The sequence below is a fragment of the Opisthorchis viverrini genome (assembly GCF_000715545.1).
Source record: "Opisthorchis viverrini unplaced genomic scaffold opera_v5_25, whole genome shotgun sequence".
NCBI lineage: Eukaryota > Metazoa > Platyhelminthes > Trematoda > Opisthorchiida > Opisthorchiidae > Opisthorchis > Opisthorchis viverrini.
The window spans coordinates 1,552,379-1,579,923 of NW_008751681.1; the positions used below are offsets into that span (position 1 = coordinate 1,552,379).

At 44.7% G+C, this 27,545-nt stretch overlaps 1 protein-coding gene across 1 annotated transcript in view; it reads left to right on the top strand.

Moving 5' to 3' along the window:
- T265_02155 (hypothetical protein) overlaps nt 1–21,866 on the top strand; it is a gene marked incomplete at both ends in the record, with an annotated part of 34,760 nt that extends 12,894 nt beyond the window's left edge. The window contains 5 exons of the mRNA XM_009166329.1: nt 6,061–6,306; nt 14,284–14,482; nt 16,678–16,842; nt 16,932–17,297; nt 21,621–21,866. Coding sequence (XP_009164593.1) covers nt 6,061–6,306; nt 14,284–14,482; nt 16,678–16,842; nt 16,932–17,297; nt 21,621–21,866 — 1,222 coding nt within the window. The remainder of the gene's footprint in view (nt 1–6,060; nt 6,307–14,283; nt 14,483–16,677; nt 16,843–16,931; nt 17,298–21,620) is intronic.
- Between the last annotated feature and the right edge of the window lie 5,679 nt (nt 21,867–27,545).

The following is a 27,545-nucleotide window of genomic DNA, read 5'->3' on the forward strand; positions in this document are numbered from 1 at the left end:
CAGTCCTGTTCTATGTACGCTGGATCACCTGTGTCGTGATATCGTTTACAGCAACTTAGATAGTATAGGTAGAACTCTATGAGCGGGTAAATTACCGAAAAGCGAGGGGATTAAAATGTGCCTATTTGTATCTCATTGACGATTGATTGTGTAACTCTGTATTGCGAATTGATAATGAATGAACTGCAAAACACCTATGCTTTATGCGTTAACGCTAGCCCACAGCATAGCCACGTTGAAGACATCAAGTAAACACGCTCAGTTCCACAGGTACATCAGATCAATTCAGAAATTCGCCAGAACATCTGCCACGCATCACGCTTGTGTTTACAGGCACTATCTTACGCATTACTGTTGAAGTTGCCATTGCAACTGCCGCATAGCTCTCTAGTGTTATCTTGTCGACCTTCATACCTGATACCTCCATCGTATACATTTACTCCGCGGGACGAGAATGCACCCCACTTGTTGCAATAGAACCGGATACCATCGACCTTGGCTGCCTGTCATTTCTTCTCTTCGCATGCCGTATTGCGCGGGTCCCGAATTCCTTTGACCTGTTTGTTCATCCTTTCAAGGCAGTTCATCGAAATTTTTCCTCATCCATACAGCCGTTACCAGCCAGTAATAATGTCCCATGTTCATTCAAAATGGTCAGTTTTCTTGTTGGTCCGTGTGTCATTAGCTGGGCTTGTTTCTGGTGCAGAACTACGGCTACACCCATGTTCCTTGCGCCACTTCCAGCCACTTGACCATAGGTTGTCAGTTTCATGAACCACACTACAAAATAAAGTCGAATTTTTCATCTAAGGCACTTTATCGACACAGCGGAAACACAAACACCGAGATAATGTGGGCTAACTAAGTTCCGACAAGAGCAACCGAAGTCGAATTGTGATTCTTCCTTGTGCGAGATCATGACCCGACCCTGTGATCTACTTCGAGGACAAACAAGTTAGTCACGAACAATACTCAATTGTTACAGTTGGGAAAACACAGTAATTCTTCTCTATATTGATCCGGGAAATTTTCCATGTTAAATAGGTTAAGTTAGATCCTTTTTTGGATGGAAAGTCAAATATCAAGCTTGACGATTGGGTCATAAATGACTCAGAGTGTCCCAGTAAAAGATGCCGCAATGGAGCGTTAGACTTAGTCCTGGCCTGAATGGGTCTGTTTGCCCTTGTGAAACACAGTCTTTGTCCGGGGCTGATAGTACATCCATTCCTTGTGCCGGTGATAGCTTGTCATCTAGTCTCTGCTTATTGATGCTTCATATAGTACTAAACCTATGTCGTAGTCAGAAAACTACTTTCATCTGCTGAATATCGTTCCAACTGGCGTTTATCAACGAGAAATTCAGCCGACTCTTCCGTTAGTGTCATTTTGGTTTGCCACTGGATGTTTGTGCACACACAACCAGGCTCACATTTGGGTCAGATGCGGTCTCCTTAATCTGTGATACAACACGTGCTGAAATGTAACTTCCGCACGTGTGTTTTCTTAGGGTACATTGTTGGCTCACATTGAACCATTGTGATGTCACTTCGTGGAAGATATCTTGGCAAAATATGCACGCCTACATATGTTGTTCGGTATGAGAACTCTCGCTAGTACAAGTGGATTGGATGCAACTTATAAATTTGCCGATCAGGTGTATATTGTCACTAAAAATCCGATTATTTCATCCGCTTGGTTTGCATTGCCGTGATTCTTCCGGAAAGTTTGATGCAGTCGTGTACATGAATGTGCATGTACGTGTTTGTGATAATTGGAAGTGGAACTCTTTCAGGTACAGTCAGCAAGAAAACGGTTGGTGAAAGCTATATGTTCTTACAATAGACGCGCCCAGAATTTTCACACAAACGGACACGTTGATTGGTCAGTTAATGAAATGGGAAGTGCAATAATGAATAGTGTTTGCTGAAGATCGAATTCTTTTATAATCTCAGACAACAGCCACTCGGAACTGAACAACCCGCCGCGTTTTGATAAACACTCATTGTGGCTTTCCCATTCGGTCATTCATCCTTAGAATGTGAACTACCTTATTGTCCGAACTCGTTTCTACAGAGAGCGGGGCCCATTTAATGGCCCATCACAACATGTATGGTTGCAGTTTTTACGATTCTAGGAGATATCGTCAACGCGCTCACCACCATAACGTAGTACGAACTTTGCGGGGAGTTCTTCACCGACTTTAGTTGGTAGGGGGTTATGATGAGTGGTCTCAAGAGTGTCTTACATAGGGGGGCATTTGTTTACAGTCGTTCGACTTATGGTTAACCTCTTATGACCTGGGGCTATATCGGCTTCAGTTAGACAGTTGTTTTACAAAGGGACTCATAATAGCTTCCTTGGTGTTTTCCACCTTGTTCCATTGTGGATTGATCGGCTGTTTTGTTCTTACAGTCTAATTTGATACCAAAAATACTCTGATTAAACCTATTGTTGATGGATCAAATTCTATCGGTCAGGATACGGGAATATCTTTTCACAACCACATGGTCACACAATGGTACGTATGACCACTCACCCTACAATACGGGTATGAAAAGGCAACCTGATGGGATATGCAATGTCAATTTATGCAAGCGTTTTTGATGAAGTGGACGAATTTAGACTATCCGGAGTTCTCTTTTACCTCGGTTATTCGTTAAATTCAGGATTGTCACAGAGTATAGTTAAATCCAAAGGCCGTCAAGAAAATTAAAGTGATCGTGGGGCCAAGTAGAATTGATGCTCTGGGTAGAAAGAGTTACGGATCGGGAGATCTGACTTGGAAGCGGTGATGCCAAAATTAGCGAGAATATGTCTAAACATTGGCAGCTGAAATAGGTTCATTGGCTGTTGACCAGGTGGCAGTTGGCCTGTTTCCCGAGCTCAGCGATCAACAGCCGAATTTGCGGAATTCCTCAATTACGTTTTATCAATGCGACATTGAATTACGCATACCCGAATTACAGTACCTTCGGCAGAGAAGGTACCACACAAAAACGTATTTAGCTTTGCCACTTCGGAGGTAAAATAGGTGGTTCAGTTTCTCTAATAATTCGTGAGCGGAAGATTATAAAAATGATTTTTTTCCAACAGAATATTGGGTGATGTCTAACTGAGCCCATCTCGGAATATGAATGCAATCAAACCCGCATCAAATCCACAAATTCTTCAGTATTTCCGATTGTGTTACCTCTGGATAAGCCTCTCGATTTGTCGTTTAGCTTGCATTTGTTTCGAGATAATCTCATCGGAATCTCATTCACTAAGCATTTTCCCACAGTGTCGTTTTAACCTTGAACGGGTGTCCCTACCGATGGAAACCCCAAAAAAGCTTAGATAATTGTCATAAAGGAAACTACTCACAAGGTTGCTGAAAACTCTTCGACAGCCCACGACCGGTTTCGCCCTTCTTGGGGCTCATCAGGTAGGCGCAGTCCCCGAGTTTCCATCAACCTTGTGTTCCAGTTGAACTCGAAATGGACTGTTTTCGAGAAGTGCACCCATTTGTAGATCAATTTGGCTTCGAAAATATTTGCCTTTGGAAAATCAGTTTGTAACATAAGTTTTGGTGGTTTTATGGTGACAGCACAGGCTGAAGTTAATTTCGACCATACCACCCGGCTTCAAGCATTACTTAGTTGTGACCTAGTACCACTGGTATTTGCAACTTTGTTCACAAACCTCCTCAAGTGGCACATGAATGCTCGGCGATCTACGATTGCTACTCGTATCGACGGGTCAGAGCAGTAGCTTTGAAATGACAAACTCCAGCCCGGTGCTGTTCATTGCAATTCAAGACTTATTCTAGCGAGGTCTATCAGTATCCAAACAATTTAAAAGCCTTCTGTGATTTAGCGTTTAATTCTTTCTTCAGGTAGCTCAAAATAGATAGATGGCTTTTTAAACTGGCGCATACTAGATTTTCTGTAGGCTGTCAAGTTCATAACATTGTCTCCTGTTGAAGAGCACACTCTTCGATACTCGTTAGAGATGAAGATGGGCTGTGCAAGTATTCGAAATTCTGTAGAATTCTGGTGGGAGGTACTCGTGAAATGACTTAGGATACAGCCTTTTTCAGATAGGTATCTCCAGAAGTGATTGATGTGTCCTTGTTTGGTTGCGCACTTTTATTAGCTTAACTTGGTCGAAACTTGTTTCAACACAATCATCAACTGCTTCCTACCGAGTCAATTGATCCAGAAAAACAACCCGCGTGAGGTTATTGAAAACAAAATCAAACCAATAACAACAGGTGTTGTTCTCATCAGTCCTTGTTTTCCTAGTTGCTGTACCGAGAGCTAACGCGGGCTAGATTGTTTTCGCTGTGCAGTTGATTTCTATGCGCCGCATTCAGCTTTTAGCGAACTGGTCTGCACTACCTTGCCATCATCTGGCGTTAACGTGTATTTTTATTCTCCTCAGTTTCTTTGTTTTTCAACCAATTGTTTGCGAACAAAGAGCATTATTGATCTTAGAACGGGAACATCAGATTGCACAGATAAACCAATTCCGAAACGAAAACAACACTGTGATGGAGGTAGATTTTCGAAATTCCACTTTGAAGAATTGATTTTCGTACAATAAACACATCGGAACATTGAAAAGTATGTAGAACGAGGGCTTATGCTTATGGTAGAATGGGCGAAGTTCTGGCAAGCGTAGGTAGGTAGGTTTTCAAAAAACAGAACCGAATGGAGTTTCGGGTCAAGTGTTGTGCGATACTGTGTGTATTTTCACCTGTTAAGGGTGGCTGGAATCGAAGCGACAAGTTGTTTGGTTGAATAACATGATCATCGAAAAGGCTGATTTTTGTAGCCCTTCGGTGCGCAAACTGGATTGCGAAATCGGGGGACTGCTGTAGCCTGCAGGTGATCGAGTTTGCCCGGCATACATGCACAGATCTCCTAGTCACGAATCCCAACTCTCGCTCAATGTTGGTTCACTTGCAAGGAGCAGTGGATAGACCGAGATGAAGGTATCAGTAGTAACTTGCGTGTATCGAACTTCTGGGGTTTATCTTTGACAGATTCTGACTTCGGTGCTTACATCCGAATCGACCGTGTGGAGTGCATGCAGTCGGCATTTTCCCTCAAATACTGGAATCCCAGGACATTTGTATTTCGCAGCATCGTGTTATGTTAGTGGATGCACGCTCCACACCTCATTTTCCAACGATCAATCCCATGTTTTATACACCAACAGTTTCAAGCATAAGAACAACGTTGAATTTGTGAAAACTTCAGTCGGAAAGCAAATAAGCAAGCGGGTCACTTCAGTCTATGATCCTGGTCTCAGTGGACAGCTCTGTTTTGCGTCAATCCGACCGGCGTTTGGACCTTCCGTTTTCATAGTCCTCCATATTCATCGTGATGTATAAAAATGTCAGATGTATAAGAATGTCCTGCTACGAGGGAGCAGTTGTCTTACACAGGAATATACAGGACAGTTTGAAACGGCTCACCGATGGTATTGCTTATAAAGAAGACACAAGACTTCCTGCTCTCTTCTTGGGTGAATGGCCAATTATTTGTCTGGCCCCGACGTAAGCGACTCAAAGTTCGTGCTAAGATAAAACTCACATCATCTGAGGTCATCGGTGAGATTAAACCGTAACTATTTATAAAAATCTTAAGGAGTTCTGGGCCGAAATAAGCTCGGAGTGTTAAAAATATTCAGTGCCATGTGGTGCGTAGTGGAATAGGTTGCTATAATCCGACGTTTCAGTTGCCATGGGCAACCTTTCTCAAGGATTTCTACAATCAATTGAATACGAGTAAAAAGACAACAATTAGGAACAGCAAAGTGTAGTGTATTCCTCGTTCATTCCCGACAGCTTAGACATTCTCAGATGTCGCTGGAGGCTGTAATCCGTGAAATCATCACATTCGTCAAATCTGTGGTCCGAATTCATCAGGATTTACTCTGTTTTTCCGCTTTCCGGTACATTTTTTTCAGATCATATTGTAAAACGTTCCAGTTTTAAATTGTTCGAGAGAGCTTGACAAACATCGTCCGATTGTTTATCATGTGAAAATTTATTGTCGATTGCGTACACCCTAGTCTCCCCGCTACGATCACGCTCCCAACGACCAGCAAAGTCCAACTTGGTCGGGATTGTCCGGTAGTGATAGCCGGTCGTTACGTCAAGCTGGATCGTTACTTATCACAAACCCCTTGGATTATTGACACCAAACGCAAGCTGTCCAGTTCTGTTGAAGAACTAATCGCCGATACGGTTAGAGAGCAGTTTGGTCGAAATACGAATATCACCTTTTCAAGTTCCGGTCGAGAAGATGTTGATGTTCGGTGAGTTTCGGAGCTTTTCTCAGCCTGTCTCATGGTCACTGGTAACTGTAAGTGGTCTGTCTTGTAGGCGGTATATTTATTTAATGTGTATATGCTTTACACAGCGTCCCTATTCGCCCTAAGATACTGCCAGTTTCCCTAACCCTAGACAGGAATAGTGGGGGTGCGGAAGTTGGGTTCCACGCACTTTCGGGTCGGTAAGTTCACTCCCTCAGCGGGCGTCAGTAGTTACGCTGCATTTCTTGTCGTCCATTAACTATGGGGACCGCAAAACCCAAAACAACTCTGTCCCAATGAAGCAGGAGGTTCACTGTGGTCTCTTTTATGGGTGCACTCCATAGAGAGGTAATTTCTGGAGTTCTCCAGGGAAGGACGATATTTGTGAATCGACACTCAAAATAGCTCTAGAATCCTCCTCGTGCACTGTCTTCTTTTATATAGAGTCGCGTGATTCTCCTGAGAACGGGGCACTCAGTATTGTTTGTGATGTCCAGGAGAGCTGACAAGAAATTTTGTGAGAGATCCACGCCTTCTGGACGCGGTGTTGGCAGCCGGCATCTAGCGGATACTGAATCATGATTAGCTGCTTGTCGACTAATCAGTGCTCGAATCGGCGCTGAGCAGGCAATCGACCCAATCTTCTGACCATTCACGTGCGGGTCAGACCTTTTGGCAGCAGTAGCGCCTAGCCGTGACCGGTAAAGTGGTTTTGGTGCAGGATTCCTGATATCGCCAATCATGTGCGCTGTGGATGAATTTCAGCGGAAACAATACCTGGTTTCAGCACATCCCATCTTTGATGTGGAGTGGCCTGAAGAAATACACCAAGACAGGGGAAGGACCGTTCAGATGAGAATGATCTGCATACGAAATTCCTAGAAATCTGACCAGAAATATTCGTTGTCAACCCTCCTGGTGAAATGTTTCCGTTTGAAGGGCTACTGTATTTTTGTCTGTGGTTAAGGTGACCCTTTGTATGCACAGATGGCATGATCGGATGGTTGGTATTTCATGATAAGCACGATTCCTAATCGTCGTCATTCATGATTTAATTGAACTTAATAAGGTACACTCGCTTCTGGTTCGGGTGAGGGACCATAGTTATGGGGGATAAGTTCGTATTTTGGTTGCTTTACGCACCAGTACCAATTTGTTTTGATTCTTTTTTCGCAGTTGATTTACTCTTAACTCACCAACAATGATTGACATTGGAGCTCCGTGTGATTATGATTGAATTATGTATCACTTTCAAGGATAGGAAAAAACTTAATCGTATCGACCGGGATTTCGTTCACGATGGGTACAGGCGACTCCACTTTCAATTAATCAGTAGGCAAAATTATACAGCAGTGGAAACGTTTGGAAGTTTATGTGATCATTATAATTCAGTCAAAATCAGGTTTTCCCCTTCCACGTGACGATGTGAGTAACCTCATCCGACTTTCCTACGGAGATTTCGCCTTGTTTAAATGAAGCCAATCTATGCTTAAAAAAGCGGAAAGCACCCTTACTGAGGAACATCAGTAGTACACGAAACTACAGAGTTTGGAACCTGCGAACTACCAGCTAATTTGGACATTTAATATTGCAACCCCTATTGATTGATGAGTAATGTGATCAGCTTGCACTTGGACAGGATATTGCGCTGCTTATCCTTTCATCACGGATTCCACATCACGTGGTCACTTGTTGACTGGCTCCTCGAGTGACAACTTCGCATACGGAACTTTGATTTATCTTGTGCATTCATTCTTCCTCTGAACTGTGTATAGAAAAATGGGGAGATTGGGAAATTTCCATTCAGAATTCCCCCTCCAGTAAAACCAGTCTATGCAGTACAGCCATTTCATGCGGTGTGTACTACTGATGATTCCCAATAGGGATGAAATGACCATACAATAACGTAACGTAACGGATCAGCTGTAATACTCTTTCGGCGCCTAGCTGCCATACTACTTGAATAATGCAAGAGGGCCGAGATATTGCCAGGTTTCTCAAGCATTGACAGTAGCACTCAGGTGTCAGTGAGTCTGCACCTTAGCCATTGTACCTTGCCTCTCGAGTTTTCAGCATAGATTGGCTTCATTAACGTTGAAAATTTTTCAGATCTCCTGACAGCAAACATTTCTATTTTGCCATGATGAGTGGTTTCACAGGTGCTTTTCCCCGTGTGTTTGTTCGGATGGTACATCATCATCGTCATCATTGTCAGGTGTAATAACCGCGTACTTGTCTTACAGTGGCTGTAGCTGCCACAGTTTCGTTCACCGATGATTCGGGGGAGGGTAGGTAGCTGCGCATTGGAGGCGGGAGCTGATAAATTAGTGCGTAAATACAGCATTGTATGTGGACTGTCAAGGGGAATTGGGAAGCGAGCTATGCATTGAAGGCAATAGCTTGGATGCATGAGTTCCATTGAGAGCGCAACTGGGCCATTTCTGTCAATGTCTCTAACCATTGATGTGCCCCGTCTCGAGTTCCCCATCCACAAAGATGGCAATCACCAGCGCAGCTAAGTATACTGGTAATGGCTTTTATACTTCGCTGCCAAGTCATTATGTGACCATCCCTAGCTCCCTTCCACCCTTCACGTGGTTGTACGAAAAGATCCCTTCGAGGAAGTCGGTCGACTGGCATACGCAGCACGTGGCCAAGCCAGCGCAACCTATGCAGTGTGATCAGTTCATCTATGGAGAGTGAGTTATTTCCTCTGAATACCATTCGACGAAATTCAGCCTTGCTGATCCGGTGTTCCCACCAGATTCGGGCAGTGCTCCGAAGACATCGTTGGTCGAACTCTGAGTCTTTTGACGCCCTCGGCGCGCGGGTCAGGTTTCTGATCCGTATAGTAATATGGAGTGCACCGCAGCATTGTAGACTCGACCCTTGACGGAAAAGCTAATGTCACGCCTGCGCCACAGGTGACGCAGGTTCACAAAAGCTGCTCCGACCTTCCCAATCCGGATAAATATATAATCTTTCGTGAAACCACTGGGGCTGATACAGCTCCCCGGGTAAACACATTTGTCTACTACCTCAATCGGTTCATCCGCAAGCACGAGGCTAGGGTCGAGCCCACCTAGTCTTGCGGCAGCGCTTTACACTTTGCAGGTGTGAAGCGCATATCGAACCGTGAGTCAGAATTACTTAGATTAATTTAATATTTTCGCATCACCACGGGGTCAGATCCCAGAAGAGCTCTGTCGGATGATACTCTCACTATCCAACGCAAAAATCTTTCAGTAAAATGTGATACTGTGTATAAGTGGACCTAAGGCACAGTTCATGAAGTGCAAAAATGCGGTGTTTTGTTCTCAGGAGCCCAGGCCAGCTATATCATTTAGTTCTATTTGGTCAGGAGGGAGTTATTAGTCAACCTAGTCAGTGCTTCTACTTGGTGACGCAAGGAGAGTGGACTTAACTTTATTGCGATCACTTCAGCTGTTGTTAATGGATTTTGGTAAAGGACGTTGGTACGCTCGAATGGCACTCAGCAAGTCATGGCGGATGATTCAGATAGATTTATTCGTTGAATCGAACTCGTCGGTTGAACACGGATCGCTCTAACCACGGTTCTTATTTTGTTGATTTCACCACTTACTGACAACTACTCAGGCATTTTGGGTGGTAAGCTTCGATTCCCACATGACTCGCTGCCCATCCGCAAAGAGCAGAATGAATAGCAGACTGGGAGTTGTGAATCGATGCAATCCATATCTTTGGTGTTCTTCCTAAGGAAGCAGACGCCGCCGAAGTGCATTCTAAGCTGTGAGGTACATAGTAGTGCTCTTGGAACTTCGGTTTTCGTCTGGACGTTTCTGGAACTCGTTGCCTTTATGGTGTCGGTTGATATACGTACTCCCGCCCTAATTCAAATCAATGTGTTGCGTAACTATTTCGACCCAATCTTATCACTCTACCTAAACTTCAAGTCGTTCTTAAAGGGTTGTCACTTTTTGGCCAGGACAGGTAACTTCTATTACATACCTTTTCTGACGCACCCTGGTTACAATCGGTTTTAAGGTTTTTAGTGTGTTTTGACAGATGCAGTTTGAACGGTTGGACGACACTCGATTGGTCATGCTGGACGAGTATTCCGAGGTGACTTAACGATCCGTACTGATTAGAGGGTTTACGATCGCACTGGTCACTTACCTCGCCACTGAATTTCCGGTACATCCTAGTAAATCTTTGGGACTGAGGCCTAATCACACAGCTTTCTTCCTTCCCAAACTGTCGATCTACTTCCGTTGTTTCCGAGGCATTTCCAATAGTGTCCAACTGAAGCCGGTATCTGCCGTAAACTGTGCAAACGCAGCTGTTCAGCGGGTCTCATTATATAACTTCAGGAATGTCACGCTTCAGTGCTGGTTTTCCAGATCATCAGATCATTCAACCTCTCGCACCACCCTGTAACTACTGCAACTGTCACACCAAACGAATGGACCCATGCCTTTCTCAACGGTTTGTGAATATTTGCCAGAAAATGAACGGCCGACGCAGCAACCTATCTTCAAATATACTGACGGAAACTTGTACTGTGTTGCCGGTCATAAAGTTAAGTCCGTAATTGGATATACCTCACTTTTGGGCAGTCAAAGGCGGAAACTCTTGGCCTTCTGTGAGACGGTGCCGATCAAAGCGCACCCACCAGAACTATATTCGCGCGGACTATTGGCTGAAGCTGTCCGAGTACCCTGGAATTAGAGCCACCCGACAAACTGTGATAGATATTTGTTATTATACTCCTCAACCCTTAGTTTCGGATTGTCTCGTGTTTCCGACTAGTGGATGTAAGAGAAACATTAAGGTCACACAACCTATCGCCTAGCTGCTCGCACAACTTTCAGATTCCGAAAAGGAGAAAACAGTTACGCAGTGCTCCTGCTATTCTTATCTTGTTCCCACTAACCGGATGTGATGAATTCCTGCAGATCGTGATCTCCATTTTTCCGCTTTTTTTCTCGTCGATGCCTGTTGATGATACGACTTGAGTTTTTTGGAACACGCATCGAAATATTTGCTTCTGCTTTGTGTAAGTAAATTGCTTTAGGGTTTTCACAGATATAAACAAAATAATATAAACAGTGAGTGAAATCTGTCAATCGTATATAATCTTTCGTGAAACCACTGGGGCTGATACAGCTCCCCGGGTAAACACATTTGTCTACTACCTCAATCGGTTCATCCGCAAGCACGAGGCTAGGGTCGAGCCCACCTAGTCTTGCGGCAGCGCTTTACACTTTGCAGGTGTGAAGCGCATATCGAACCGTGAGTCAGAATTACTTAGATTATTTAATATTGTTCGCATCACCACGGGGTCAGATCCCAGAAGAGCTCTGTCGGATGATACTCTCACTATCCAACGCAAAAATCTTTCAGTAACATGTGATACTGTGTATAAGTGGACCTAAGGCACAGTTCATGAAGTGCAAAAATGCGGTGTTTTGTTCTCAGGAGCCCAGGCCAGCTATATCATTTAGTTCTATTTGGTCAGGAGGGAGTTATTAGTCAACCTAGTCAGTGCTTCTACTTGGTGACGCAAGGAGAGTGGACTTAACTTTATTGCGATCACTTCAGCTGTTGTTAATGGATTTTGGTAAAGGACGTTGGTACGCTCGAATGGCACTCAGCAAGTCATGGCGGATGATTCAGATAGATTTATTCGTTGAATCGAACTCGTCGGTTGAACACGGATCGCTCTAACCACGGTTCTTATTTTGTTGATTTCACCACTTACTGACAACTACTCAGGCATTTTGGGTGGTAAGCTTCGATTCCCACATGACTCGCTGCCCATCCGCAAAGAGCAGAATGAATAGCAGACTGGGAGTTGTGAATCGATGCAATCCATATCTTTGGTGTTCTTCCTAAGGAAGCAGACGCCGCCGAAGTGCATTCTAAGCTGTGAGGTACATAGTAGTGCTCTTGGAACTTCGGTTTTCGTCTGGACGTTTCTGGAACTCGTTGCCTTTATGGTGTCGGTTGATATACGTACTCCCGCCCTAATTCAAATCAATGTGTTGCGTAACTATTTCGACCCAATCTTATCACTCTACCTAAACTTCAAGTCGTTCTTAAAGGGTTGTCACTTTTTGGCCAGGACAGGTAACTTCTATTACATACCTTTTCTGACGCACCCTGGTTACAATCGGTTTTAAGGTTTTTAGTGTGTTTTGACAGATGCAGTTTGAACGGTTGGACGACACTCGATTGGTCATGCTGGACGAGTATTCCGAGGTGACTTAACGATCCGTACTGATTAGAGGGTTTACGATCGCACTGGTCACTTACCTCGCCACTGAATTTCCGGTACATCCTAGTAAATCTTTGGGACTGAGGCCTAATCACACAGCTTTCTTCCTTCCCAAACTGTCGATCTACTTCCGTTGTTTCCGAGGCATTTCCAATAGTGTCCAACTGAAGCCGGTATCTGCCGTAAACTGTGCAAACGCAGCTGTTCAGCGGGTCTCATTATATAACTTCAGGAATGTCACGCTTCAGTGCTGGTTTTCCAGATCATCAGATCATTCAACCTCTCGCACCACCCTGTAACTACTGCAACTGTCACACCAAACGAATGGACCCATGCCTTTCTCAACGGTTTGTGAATATTTGCCAGAAAATGAACGGCCGACGCAGCAACCTATCTTCAAATATACTGACGGAAACTTGTACTGTGTTGCCGGTCATAAAGTTAAGTCCGTAATTGGATATACCTCACTTTTGGGCAGTCAAAGGCGGAAACTCTTGGCCTTCTGTGAGACGGTGCCGATCAAAGCGCACCCACCAGAACTGTATTCGCGCGGACTATTGGCTGAAGCTGTCCGAGTACCCTGGAATTAGAGCCACCCGACAAACTGTGATAGATATTTGTTATTATACTCCTCAACCCTTAGTTTCGGATTGTCTCGTGTTTCCGACTAGTGGATGTAAGAGAAACATTAAGGTCACACAACCTATCGCCTAGCTGCTCGCACAACTTTCAGATTCCGAAAAGGAGAAAACAGTTACGCAGTGCTCCTGCTATTCTTATCTTGTTCCCACTAACCGGATGTGATGAATTCCTGCAGATCGTGATCTCCATTTTTCCGCTTTTTTTCTCGTCGATGCCTGTTGATGATACGACTTGAGTTTTTTGGAACACGCATCGAAATATTTGCTTCTGCTTTGTGTAAGTAAATTGCTTTAGGGTTTTCACAGATATAAACAAAATAATATAAACAGTGAGTGAAATCTGTCAATCGGATATTTGTTTTACAAATTTGAGGGCCACTTGTTGTTCAGTATTAGGTTTGGAATTGGGAATTACAGGATAGAATTTGGGCCTCCGTTTGATTCCTTTCATAACAAGTGGTAGGCTCTCATAGTCGAATTACGCATATCCCAGCGTTTGGGAGCGCATACCGCCAGATAGCTTCAGGGTTATTTGGTGGCAGTTGGTAGATTGCACTATGCTATCCAGCCGGATTAATCAGATGCCTAGTGACGACCAAGTGGACTGCGAGGGCATCAGTTAACCCGTCTACAGTCCAGAGAAAGGCACCATGTCACAAGTCCCACCTTGTTTGTCCCCTATGAGAATTTTATCCTTCAGATGTTCATTGAGTGCCCAGCTGCTAATCAACTGCTACCTCCATTGTGCGACATCAAATGTTCTTTTGAAGATCTTGTGTGGCTCACACGTACTCATTTCATAAGCTCTGTTGGTTCCATGAAATAATCTAGTATAATTTTTTTCACCCAATTAGTGTCTTTTCATCAGTAATGCACCCGTTCATTTGTCTCAGCACAACTTAATCCAGTTAGCCATTCCGCACCAATGTTCTTGAGATGAGCTCTAGTTCCGCATCCTAGTTACCATCGGGCTAGATTCTACGAACTCTGTTGACCAGACACTAATTTATACGAATATTTCGTGCTGAGACCGTTTTTCCGCGTATTGTGTACCTGCCCGGTCCTACTTCTTTTCTGCAGATGTCTCGGGCTTGGTCGTCCATTTATTCTACAGATAGAAAATTATGACACTTCACTGAAGAAAGTCATCGAGAGATTTTCGAAATTCGGTGCAAAATCTCATACACCGCTTACAAATGACAGTTCAATCGACCTTTTGCTGATGGCTACCTTGGTTAATTCTCGAACTGGCGGACGTCTATTTGTCCGAGACCTGCAGGTTAGTCAATATGTTTCTTATCTGCTGTTGTATCACGGATTAGGTTGCATTTTCAAAACATTCATTTCATTCGTTACGTCTACTCTTCGGTCAAGTTTGCACGAGATCGTGAGTGATCATCTCCAATTCTCCGTTTCTGAATGGTAGGATTTCCACACGGTGGCACCCACTGAGACTGCTTTCGATTCTCGACGAGCCGTGACATGAAGAACCTATCAACATTTGTAAGCTCGTCACGATGCGTTCTGTATACGTCGTATCGAAATCTGTGGGGTCGGATGGAAAGGAATGCTCTGATGTGAGAGGAACTGAGCTAAGCGTGTCACTCGCGTTCCGCACAAGCGGTAATCGCCCCCGATGGTTAATACATTTGGGTTGCGTAACATAAGAAATACTGAGTGCCATCTATCTTTTAATTAATAGTCGTTAAATGTGTTGCAATAAACTGGCAAGCTCTACTCATTTCGTGGAACAGCTGTTTGCTGCCGCCTGTCGGTGAGTCTTGACACCAAACAGCTTGACAGGCTGAAGTCGGTTCAGTAGCCACTGTTGAGACTAATGTATCTGCCTACTGGTCTTTCCTGAATCGCCACCTCTGCTGTTTGTCATGCCTCTCCTCTGATTCTGTGATCTGTGATTGACATCGAGCCATTTCATGAAACGATTTGGTTGCCAGTTTGTTTAAAGGAGGTGATACACACAATCGACCAGAGTGTGCAATCATAATCTACTCCAGCAGCTGTAGCCACATCACCGCAGTTACTGTTTCCAACCCGAACCTACTTATTTGGTAGATGATAATCCACCTAAAACTTCCAAGTTCTCGTTAGAAATGACCGATTCGAATCGACTTTCGACGGTTCTGAGTAGAGGATTCTTTAAGTAAATGCGGTCCAGAAAGATACATGATCTCTTTGGGTTTTTTTTCACACCACGTACAATTTTGACTAGGTAAGCCTTTTAACAGACGTTTCATAACCATTCGCCCGCCTACCAGTCTTGAGCAGTCGAAGGTCCTTCGCGAGGATCGGTGAATAGCTAGGCAATCAGACTAATAATCTGTGACCAATTTACTCTTATCCAGCGGTGGAATAGACCAGGCATCACCGTCAAATATCGTATGTGAGTATGGGATTAGCTCTCATTTGATAAACTGATCAGTAATTGGAGTCAGCACTTGCCAGAGGAAGCCGGTTCACAAAAACGCTCTTGAATAATTACTAATCAATATATCCGGTTCCCCCGCTGGAAGAGACATCCTCCGAATCAGTTAACCATATATTTCCTTTCTTGGGAGATGTAATCAATAAAGCAGTACGAGCTCTCAGTTAACATTTAAGTGTACCTTGCAACCTGTTCTCCCCCGCTGCTCACATCCGACGGGAATCTCTCAGTCGTTCTTCTCTCTCTCTTGAACTGAGACTGCGATCACATCATATACGTCAGTGACTACTAGACCACCGACCGCAAAAAAATAATCGCGACCGACTCAACAGCTAAAGCGAGCATTAGCTAATCGAAATGGGTACCACATTTGAGCACAGTCCCATACTCCGGTAGTAATTGGTTGTTTTCAGGATAAATTGGAGTTGAAGCTCCGTGCGTGTGATTCGAATCCACTCCGTGGCTTTTTGCCTCCTTCCACCCTGGCTTGGTAGTTGGTTGACCCTCCTACCTTTTCGTGGTTGAATCTTTTCTATGCCTCGAAAGAGTACGATAGATGAACAACTTTCACTTGGCCTGTAGGTACTTTGAAAGCGATGATTTTTCAACACTTTAACCATGTAGGCTAATGTTGTTTCCGTGTGCCACAGGTTTGAGACCTAGAGTGAACGAGGCCGGTCGTGTTTGTTCGTGCTAAGTAACTACTAACATGCACGTATGACAGAAATTGTTCAATAAGGATGCCTCTTCAATTCTAAGTCATCCTTTGTCTAAACTAGTGTGCCGGGTACCCTCGAAGCTTCTCGTCAAGCGTGTCATCATAGTCCAATTTGGGTTCAACTAGAACATAAGGTTGATGGAAACTCGGGGACTGCGCCTACCTGATGAGCTCCTAGAAGGGCGAAACCGGTTGTGGGATGTCAAAGAGATTTCAGCGACCTTGTGAGTAGTTTACTTCATGTCATCACTTATTTGTAAAGCGAGGTGACCACCACCACCACTTTTAACGACATCACTGTTCATCATTTCAGATAGTGAATCCGACCGATGCCGCGCGTGCAATCAAGAATGGTGAACTTGAAAAATCCAAATGCTACCGAGCTGTTTGTTGGTGTGGGGCGGGTGGGTTAACTACAGACCTTGTGCATAGAAGGGCAAAACCGGTTGTGGGATGTCAAAGAGATTTCAGCGACCTTGTGAGTAGTTTACTTCATGTCATCACTTATTTGTAAAGCGAGGTGACCACCACCACCACTTTTAACGACATCACTGTTCATCATTTCAGATAGTGAATCCGACCGATGCCGCGCGTGCAATCAAGAATGGTGAACTTGAAAAATCCAAATGCTACCGAGCTGTTTGTTGGTGTGGGGCGGGTGGGTTAACTACAGACCTTGTGCAGTCCCTGGCCAGACAATGCCGTCAATTGAACTCCGATAGTCTACCACCTGAATCAACCATGCATACATACAGCTGGCCCCCAGCCGTTTTTGAAGGACCAATAGGCTATCTAGACTATGGCCCAATAACCATCTGTCAGCCGACTCCTATTCGTGTTCTGCATCGCCGGGCTGCGCTTGAACGAATGAGAGACGTGCATCTTTTGCGTTTGGCGGACTACCGTGCCTTAATCGAGGTTGCAGCTCCTGAGGTTTGTTCGTCTGTACTGTGCACATTTCACTCGTGATTTCTTACCTGATTGACTTATTTTTTATATCTTAACTCAAACCCTACCACTCTAGACCACCAACTCGTTGTGGTAAAGTGGATTCATCTTTCAAATTCTACTGTCCTTAGGTTGAGTTCATCCGAACCAATCGTCCAGTTGGACACCCAGAACAGAAATGGGTGAACATTAATGAACGTGGGTAACCAGGTGTACCCTGGCTGGCTGAGAGACTTTGAAAGCTTGATGGCATGCCGACAAAGGTTAACACTTTTCATTATGTGCCACCACGCACCAAATGTATATCTCAGAAACCTAGAGGGGACAGATCCCTCCGTATAGTTAACATTCCAGCGAGGAAAGTTCTGCCGGAAGGATGCTTGATGGTAATCACTTCATGCAGGGGATGATCTGGAAATGGCTGGACGAGGGCGAGGAAACACTCAACATAGCCTGCGCCTTTCGTTTCATAAGAAAGTCCAGAACTAGAGTGCCGAAAGTTGTTGATGGATCCGAAATCGAGTGTGGTCCCGTACTTTCTAGAACTCATAAACCACTTTCAGAACCTTTCAAAGGCACATGTCTCTTGAGTCTGGACGATAAAGAACGAATATGAGAGACCATTCAGCTGTTGAAACAAGGACCCGAGCAAGCGTAGACTGATTTCCATATTGTGGGTCATTGTTTCGCGTATTTAGAATAAAGAATCTTCAAAGTCCCGAGCAGATTAATATGACGCGTGGTTGATGGCATTTACTGCATATTGTTTGTCACCTAGGTAACTTGGAATTTCATATCCCTGGCTTTCATCGTGCTCGTTCGGTTAAAAAATGGAGTGGGTGGAAGAGCCATGGTCTGTTGTAGACTGGAGCTCCCGCCATGCAGTATGGTCCGGCTTACGCTAATGAATCATTGTCCCCATATCCGTTCCACGGCGTTGTGAAGGACCCACACTTCTGCTCATAATATATCAATGGCCTTCCTTGTAGCCTCAATTCATAGTCTGCCCTAGACCGATACGAGCTTCATTCCATGGTTCCTCGAGGTATTTCGGACGTTATCACATCTCCTTTCTGCCAGATTTCCATTTGATGATGGTCATCCGCCGAAGGTATGTTAGTTCTACCTACATTGAAGGCCGTCGCTGCATCATCCAGAATTATTGACCTGCCAATCTTACGTTGATTTTCGAGAGACTCTAGGGAAACTTATGAAAGCTACCGTGACGCTCTAGAAAGCGATGTTTATCGTCTTAAGTCCGACACAGATTACTCAGGCTTCACTTCTACATCACAAATCTGTTGACTCGCGAACATTAGTCTGATGCTATCAAGTATCTCATACTTTGCACTTTATGTTGATATCAGTGAAGGTATTGCACCAGTAGTAACTGCGTGAGTCCCACTCGTTACAGACGAATCTTTGGCTGCAGGTGGTGAACTTCCTGTGAGACCACTTCATACGTGTTTAAGACAACATCTCTTCTGAGACCTAATGTGCGTCCAACGGGGTACCTCAGGGTTCAGTTCCAGGTTCCGATTCTTTTTTGTTGATGATCTCATCATCATTGTCAGCTGTAATAACCGCGTACTCGTACAGTGGTTGTAGCTGCCATAGTTTCGTTCACCGATGATTTGGGGGAGGGGGGAGGTAGCCGCGCATTGGAGCCGGGACCTGATAAATTGGTGCATAAGTCCAGCACTTGCAGTGGGTTGTCAAGTGTGGGGGTTGGAAAAAGAGCTATGCATTGAAGGCATTAGCTTGGATGCACGAGCGTCATTGATGGTGCGCCTGAGCCATGTCTGACAATCTCTCTAGCCATTGGTGTGACCCGTCTCGTGGTCCCCATCCAGGAAGACGGCATTGAGCAGCGCAGCTGAGTTTGCTGGTAATGGCTTTCATACTTCGCTGCCAAGCCACTATTTGACCGCCTCTGCCTCTCTTCCACCCTTCACGTGGTTGTACGAAAAGAGCCCTTCGAGAAATTCGGTCGACTGGCATACGCAGCACGTGGCCAAGCCAGCGCAACCTATGCAGTGTGATCGGTTCATCTATTGAGGGTGAGTTATTTCTCCCGAATACCATTCGACGTACTTCAGGCTTGCTGATCCGGTATTCCCACCAGATTCGTGCAATGCCACGAAGACATCGATGGTCAAACACTGAAAGTATTTTGACGTCCTCAGAGCGCGGCGGCCAGGTTTCTGATCCATACAGTAATATGGAGCGCACCGCAGCATTGATAACTCGACCCTTGACAGATAGGCTGACGTCACGCCTACGCCACAGGTGACGTAGGTTCGCAAAAGCTGCTCTCACCTTCCCAATCCGGATGTAAACATCATCTTTCGTGAGACCACCGGGACCGACACAGTTGCCCAGGTAAACAAATTTGTCTTATTCATTAGGGTGCTTGATTCGCGCGGAACCAGTCATTCAACCAGCCCTAAAGTGCCAGCTGCCAGTGAATCTTTCCGAGTGTTCGGTCACGTCCTGGTCCTGTTCGGGCCCCACCAAGCCAGTTAGAATTTTCCTGTCACAGTGATATCTTGCTGTCCTGGTGATCTGTAACCTTAAACCTGCTTTTAATACTTCCAGGGAAGTTGCTTTGGTTTCACAACTAACTCGTTGTTTGCGGATGACGCCGGAAATCTTCATGCTCTCACTTACATCCTACTTTGGAAGAAGTGTGACATTCGTCAGCTCCACTTATAGAAGAGGAAGCTGATCGACTGGAGAAGGTACAGCATCGTGGATCCATGTCTGCCCTAGGATCTCCTAGGATCTCTCTCATCCACAAACCGCGAGTATTTATATCAAACTATCATCGTCGTTGCGACCATTTACTCTGAGTCCGGCAGGTTCTAAACGATGATTTGGGTGAGTAACAATATACATCCTCTACTGGCAACTGTGAAAGACCAAATGGGGATTATCGTCGGAAACCGAAGCGGCGGAGAAATAGCCTTCCATCAGCATTTCCAGCTCGTGTCATCCCGAATGGGGTGGTCTTTCTGCTGCAGTTGTTGGTGCTCATTCTGAGGCAAGTTGCGAAAAGATTCCAGATTCACACATGAATTCCAAACCTGGCACGGATATTGTGATACGACCACTTGATTATCCCGGACTTGCTGCAATACCCAACCTCCGCCTTCGTTTGCTGTTCTGGGCTTTGATGAAGCTGACAAGGGCTATCTCTCCCACTCTCTATATCTGCATGTCTGATTGCTTCGAGTTAAATCTCACAACTTGTTTCATGGTTTAAATTAGTAACACGTGGTGAGTACACCTCGGGGAACCGGGGGGAGTTTGAATTAGTCGAAGGAATGCATGGATCAATAACAAAATGAACACACGTGATTGCTTGATACACGGACTTGCATGTGGGTGGTCATTTAAGAGTTGCTGATCAGCATTGTGACTGATTTACAGTTGATACTCTGGTTTGGTTCATGGAAGAAGTGGGAAGCTTTCTCTTATCATACGATGCCCAGCCTGAGTGTCTTGGTGATGTACCACTGAGTCTTCATCACCAGAAGTTCAAATGGACTATACTGCACTTAGTTTTCTAATGAACCCTCCTCTACCTTCCTCATTAGCTCAGCTTTTTCGTTTGTTGTTTTTCTTTAACCAAATACCGCTATGTTCTACCGATTGCACCTTGAGGAAAGTAGTAGGAATCTCGTGACTTACCGAAGCTCGTTGACGCTCTCCGGTGACGCTTCCTATGTATGGTCGATCCCAGAAGACGTTCAGTTTCATTCACAAAGAAAACTGATTGTTCGGAGAACATGTGATAGTGATAGTCTGGGTCTGGGTTGGGAATTCCTGAATTGAGTCAAGACGTAGACCATCAAAAGCTGGATATCTTGTTTGTCTGTTTCCACAGTAACTTAATCTACACTCGTTAGATCCTGGCAGGTGTCGTATTTTCACTCAGCTTGAAGCATCAATGAAAGTTGTTCTGGTCATGGAGTCACTACCCATTTGTGGGTCCGACTCCACCCGTATGGGAGAACCACTCTATGGCAGTGGCCTGCCATTCTTTTTCCACAAGTGTCGGGATTTTTTTTTTGGATTTGTAGTTATGACCTTAGTTCTTTCACCCCCGATTTTTACACATAGCAATGAAACTCCCTTCAGCCGATTCAAGTAATAAGGTTGTCTGCGAAGGTTATGGGTATCCAGTGTTAATGTAATGCGTCGGTATTGCAGTCGCCGAAACTCTATCCTATACTCACGATCAGTATCCGTTAAACTGACTACGCTGATTGTTTAGATCACTTCCTGCCTTAATTTCCTCTTTAGTATGCCGACTACGAACAATGGTCCAGTCTCTACCCTGCTGAAGAACTGTTTATTCTTGAACTTCGATGCGACGCCGGTACTTACGTGAAGGAATTCGTTCACGGCGATCTGGGGCGTTCGCGTCCAAGTTTGGCTAGTCTCCTCGGACGTTCAGTCGACATACTTACCTTGGACGTCGTCGCGGTTGAGTTGGATTGGCCCACACGACTACCTGATCCGGATCTACCAACCGATTCCCCATGTTGACTTCTTTTTAGCCGGTGACTCTGTACAGTGCTGACTATTATTATCAGTTTTCATTCACTGACCTCACTGCTATACACCTGGTATATATACACATCTTGATCGCGGTTTTCTCTCTTCCCTATCTCGCGAAACCGCGTGGAGATACAAAAATGCGCCCTCATTTGGTGTGGCTTATTATTTCTTTTATTGAGTGATAATACGTGTTTCAAGGTCCTTTAGGTTTGGTGGATTTTTGAATGTCATGAGGATTATCACGTGGAGCCCGACGCATGCCACAGCTGCATTCCGTTTGTTAGGCACAGTGTAGATAGAAGTGCTCGACATGTATTCTAGACATTCCGGGGTTAAATAATCCGAATCGTAAGCTCTGAAAGCCCGTTCAATCAGTAGTACTTGCTGTCGCGCAAAATACTTTGGGACGTACTTAGTAGCTTTTAGTGGCATGATATCCTGTCAGTACTGACTACTTGTGTTACACGTAGAAGCTCAAGAGAAATCATTTCGGAAAAACAGCACTATCCGTTGTCTAAATTTCAGAGTTCTAAACAAAAGATTCCCTTAATTTATGAATCCATGGGGGTAATCAGCAGGCTGTGGTCCATATCGCAGTCCATTTCGGGAGCTGAAAGTGGACGGGAATTAGTATGTGTCGACTTCCCACGCGTCATGATGGCTTTTCGGACTTGAGCGTTTGATGATTCATGAATTTCCTAGAAAGCACCATCACTTTGCAATAGCGGAACGTTAAAATACGTTAAAAGTTTAATAAAACCGGTTCACATCAAGCCAACTGATGGTTACGTTAGCTGTGCTGACACATAGCGATGTATATTTGATTACCAGTGACGAGTTTTAAGTCTGAAACACAAATAATAACAGCATTAAAATCGACTTAATCGTTGCAACCATATTATCCTAGCACTTCCAAGCCCGCACATGGAAGCAAACTGTGCGGAACACACCAAGATAAATATTCATCTAAAGAGAACAGTCCGCAAAGTTTATGTCCCAAAGTTAGTTAGCCTTGATGGTCATTCCCTCCTAACACACCTTTTGTAAACATTATCCTGTCAGAATAACAAACAGGAATTTTTGACTAGCATTCAACACCGATCGAGTCTTCCGGTTATAAAAACACTCCTTCGCCAACCTTAACACCAGATTAGCTTCTCAGTTTGTTCGCTGGCTGTAACAAAGCGTTTGTGTCAAAAGTGAGGCGTTGTCTAGCAATTACTTCGTCGAACTGTTAACAATCCTCACCAAGAAACAGCATGGACTGTTCTCTCAAAAAGTCGGAACGTTCTTTAGGCACTTTGATGGTCTCGTTTGCGCTGATGCTTCTATCATCCGCACCATTACATTTCCGAAAAGTTGGTTGTCTGTCCACAATCTCGTATCTTAAATAAGTCTCTAGCATGGCTGGTTTGTGTACGGTTGAGTGGCTCACGTTCCATAGCTGTCATCGAAACTATGTTTTGTCACAAAAGTCAACTTTGGGAAGTGGGTACTACCGCTTGTCACCGATCTTTTCCGTCCGTGTCAGACCGCCTAAGTGGACCCACTGCGTGGCACCGATAGTACCACAAGCAGTATGTTCCGACTTGCGTGTACCTATTATTCGGTGTAGACCTGGGACGAGATTAGGCGGAAGGGTAGATCAGTCAATAGTTGTCAAATCAGATAGGGCCAGCGCTCAGCGCATGCGAGGGATAGTCTGATGACCTGCATCGATTTCGAAATGTATAAATGATCAGCGTGTACCACTAATCAGTCTGCCCTGTAAACCGCAGCAAACCTTACACTGTATGTTACGCTGGATCAATTACAGGCCCCAGTTCAACAACATGGCTTGCTCTTCGGTTTGAACGAAGACCGTCACTGATAGTCCAGACCCACATGGCATCCACCCGTCACTGCAGTAAGCCATGATTTGTTCTGCCTTTATCGCTACAGATGCCTAACATCAGCACAACTGATGCGAATATTTTTATCTTAAAGGTCAATGATTACCAATAGAGCCACTCTAACTCCCCAGAAGCCTTATTTATCTCTCCCCTTCACTCTCCACCCACTTTTTCTTATTTTCAAATAAGGTTTTCTGATCGCTCAATTTCAAACACATTTTGGTGTGGACTTTAAAAAATAAGGATCTTCCATTATGCTGCAGGAGAAACCCCTTTCCTTTCAGTTACTGCTGATCCACCAATTTCACAAATGCCACAATCCAAAACGCCGTCTCCATTCACAGGAGAAACCCCTTCCACACACCTTTCAAAGCTGAACCAAAACCGAATAAGACCCATGGTTTTCTGTGCTCATTCACTCCCAAACATTAAGCTTCAGGCACACTCCTCCGTTTAGGCAATCACTCCACACCTTTCCTGCCGCCCAAATCATGTTAACTGTTTCTGTAGACAACGTTGCAGTAACGACGTCCAGTGTGGTGTGTGCTAGAATCCATGGAATGCCACGGAATCCGAGGTACATGTTGAAGTCTACCCAAGAGTCTCCAAGACGATGTAACACGTTCACATCCTGGGTTGTACTGCATGTTTTGCACACAATTTGAGTGCTGTTTATAACTATCACACCAAGCTTTCGGCAAACCTCTACCGATACACCAAGTTGCACAGCCCATGTTTGAATCAAAGCTGTCGCTCCAAATGGAGCGGGTCACACCCACTACCAAAAGCCACTTCAACTTTCGTCCCACCTGCAGCGATGCATCTCCCACTAAAGCCCTCAGCGGCGCTTAAGCTTCCACCCCATGCATCGTGGTGCTTCATGTCTACTTAAAAATATATCAGTAAACGCATCGCGCAGATAACATCATTCAGTGTAAATTAACTTAATGGAGTTAATTCTCTGTTGTCTATATGGGATCATAAAGCAAGAATTTATCACCCAAATAGACATAATGAGGTGGGACAAAGATCAAGCTTAATAGCAGCTTAACTCACCTGATGCCATTTAGGGGGGAGCTAAGTTGCGTGCACACAACGGCAGTTTCGGTTACAAAACGGTAGCAGTTCTAAAAGTGATGAAATAATTAGAGCTGCATTCCGTGCAGAGCACTGCACTGGCTTCTATTATTGTCACGGCCATTTTGGCCTACCAATCTTTCACAAGGACGATTTAAAAGCAGTTTACATGTAATTTGCCTGTCATAACTTGCGCATACTCTTCCAAGCCGCTAACGACAAACAAAACGCGCGCACCATTTAGATGTAAGTTGCCCCCCATATTTACCAGAAGCCCCACGAGACAAGGGTTCTTCTGCAAAAGACAACCGCTACCGCAGCGTGAAAAACGTGCGATCAGTAACTGCGAGTACGTTGGCCCCTTTGGTGTAACGCAAAATATCCTGGAATGCATAACATTGAAATCCATTGAAAATCACCTCATCATCAACAACAGCTAACGTCTATGCAACACAGTCTCCTACTAGGCGATTCCGGCGTGTGTGTTATATGCTTTACTCACTGAAAGCCAAAGAAAGACGGAGGTAAAGAAATCACATCGATGGATGTTCCGGGCAAATTTAAAAAAACGGTTGAATGGATTTGGCAAATTTCACTAATCCACAGGCTGGGAGACCAAGGAAACCAACGGGAGGTTACGTTTTCTATGGATATGATCTGCACCGATATGCCTTTCTTCACCTAATCTCATCGTGGTTCTTCAAGCAGCCATACATGGAATGCCACGGAATCCGAGGTACATGTTGAAGTCTACCCAAGAGTCTCCAAGACGATGTAACACGTTCACATCCTGGGTTGTACTGCATGTTTTGCACACAATTTGAGTGCTGTTTATAACTATCACACCAAGCTTTCGGCAAACCTCTACCGATACACCAAGTTGCACAGCCCATGTTTGAATCAAAGCTGTCGCTCCAAATGGAGCGGGTCACACCCACTACCAAAAGCCACTTCAACTTTCGTCCCACCTGCAGCGATGCATCTCCCACTAAAGCCCTCAGCGGCGCTTAAGCTTCCACCCCATGCATCGTGGTGCTTCATGTCTACTTAAAAATATATCAGTAAACGCATCGCGCAGATAACATCATTCAGTGTAAATTAACTTAATGGAGTTAATTCTCTGTTGTCTATATGGGATCATAAAGCAAGAATTTATCACCCAAATAGACATAATGAGGTGGGACAAAGATCAAGCTTAATAGCAGCTTAACTCACCTGATGCCATTTAGGGGGGAGCTAAGTTGCGTGCACACAACGGCAGTTTCGGTTACAAAACGGTAGCAGTTCTTTAGGGAAAACTTCAGGAACTCCAGAGGATGAGGTAGATTGTAATGAATCACTGCATGTCAGAGATTCGATGACATTAGCTCACGGGTGCAGTCCTGCCAAAAATTCTGAGATGAGTCGCGCAAACACACAAGACAACGGCGAAGTGGCGAACAAACCGTATTTCGATCTAAAAGTGATGAAATAATTAGAGCTGCATTCCGTGCAGAGCACTGCACTGGCTTCTATTATTGTCACGGCCATTTTGGCCTACCAATCTTTCACAAGGACGATTTAAAAGCAGTTTACATGTAATTTGCCTGTCATAACTTGCGCATACTCTTCCAAGCCGCTAACGACAAACAAAACGCGCGCACCATTTAGATGTAAGTTGCCCCCCATATTTACCAGAAGCCCCACGAGACAAGGGTTCTTCTGCAAAAGACAACCGCTACCGCAGCGTGAAAAACGTGCGATCAGTAACTGCGAGTACGTTGGCCCCTTTGGTGTAACGCAAAATATCCTGGAATGCATAACATTGAAATCCATTGAAAATCACCTCATCATCAACAACAGCTAACGTCTATGCAACACAGTCTCCTACTAGGCGATTCCGGCGTGTGTGTTATATGCTTTACTCACTGAAAGCCAAAGAAAGACGGAGGTAAAGAAATCACATCGATGGATGTTCCGGGCAAATTTAAAAAAACGGTTGAATGGATTTGGCAAATTTCACTAATCCACAGGCTGGGAGACCAAGGAAACCAACGGGAGGTTACGTTTTCTATGGATATGATCTGCACCGATATGCCTTTCTTCACCTAATCTCATCGTGGTTCTTCAAGCAGCCATACTAGGAACTTCGCTTATTACCCATATCAAATGCCTTGTCATTTTACATGCAAACTCATCAAGTCATGGAGTCAGTCTACTGCGAAATTCATTTGTTGTCTCAATCGGTGCAAGCCTGACTTACACCCATCTATGATTCCTGGCGGGTATGCCACGCCGTCATGCACTACAACAGTGAGGCAGAATGGATTGCAAAACTAGAAACAAGGGGGGAACAAGCTGTTTAGCTTTCTTTCCAGCTACATAAAGAAAAACTTACTCGTACGGCACTCGCTGATCGATGACTTAAAGCACGTTCTCACCTATCACTCGGATGAACTTCTTGCTGTCATTCGGAGCCTTGTTGACTCATTCCTGAACAAACAAACATGTCCTTCTAGTCACGAAGAGACTGGACCTTACCATAGTGTGATGGTTTGCGCACCTCAGCGATCCATTGAGCTATACTGGAGAGTCTCGCGACACTCACAGAGTCTCTCATACCAGGTTGGTCAATTGTTAGAGATCTGACGAACACAGTCTCCTGGCCCTCCAGGTTGGGGGTTGGAACATGTGGCGACTTGTTCCGTAGAAATGGTAA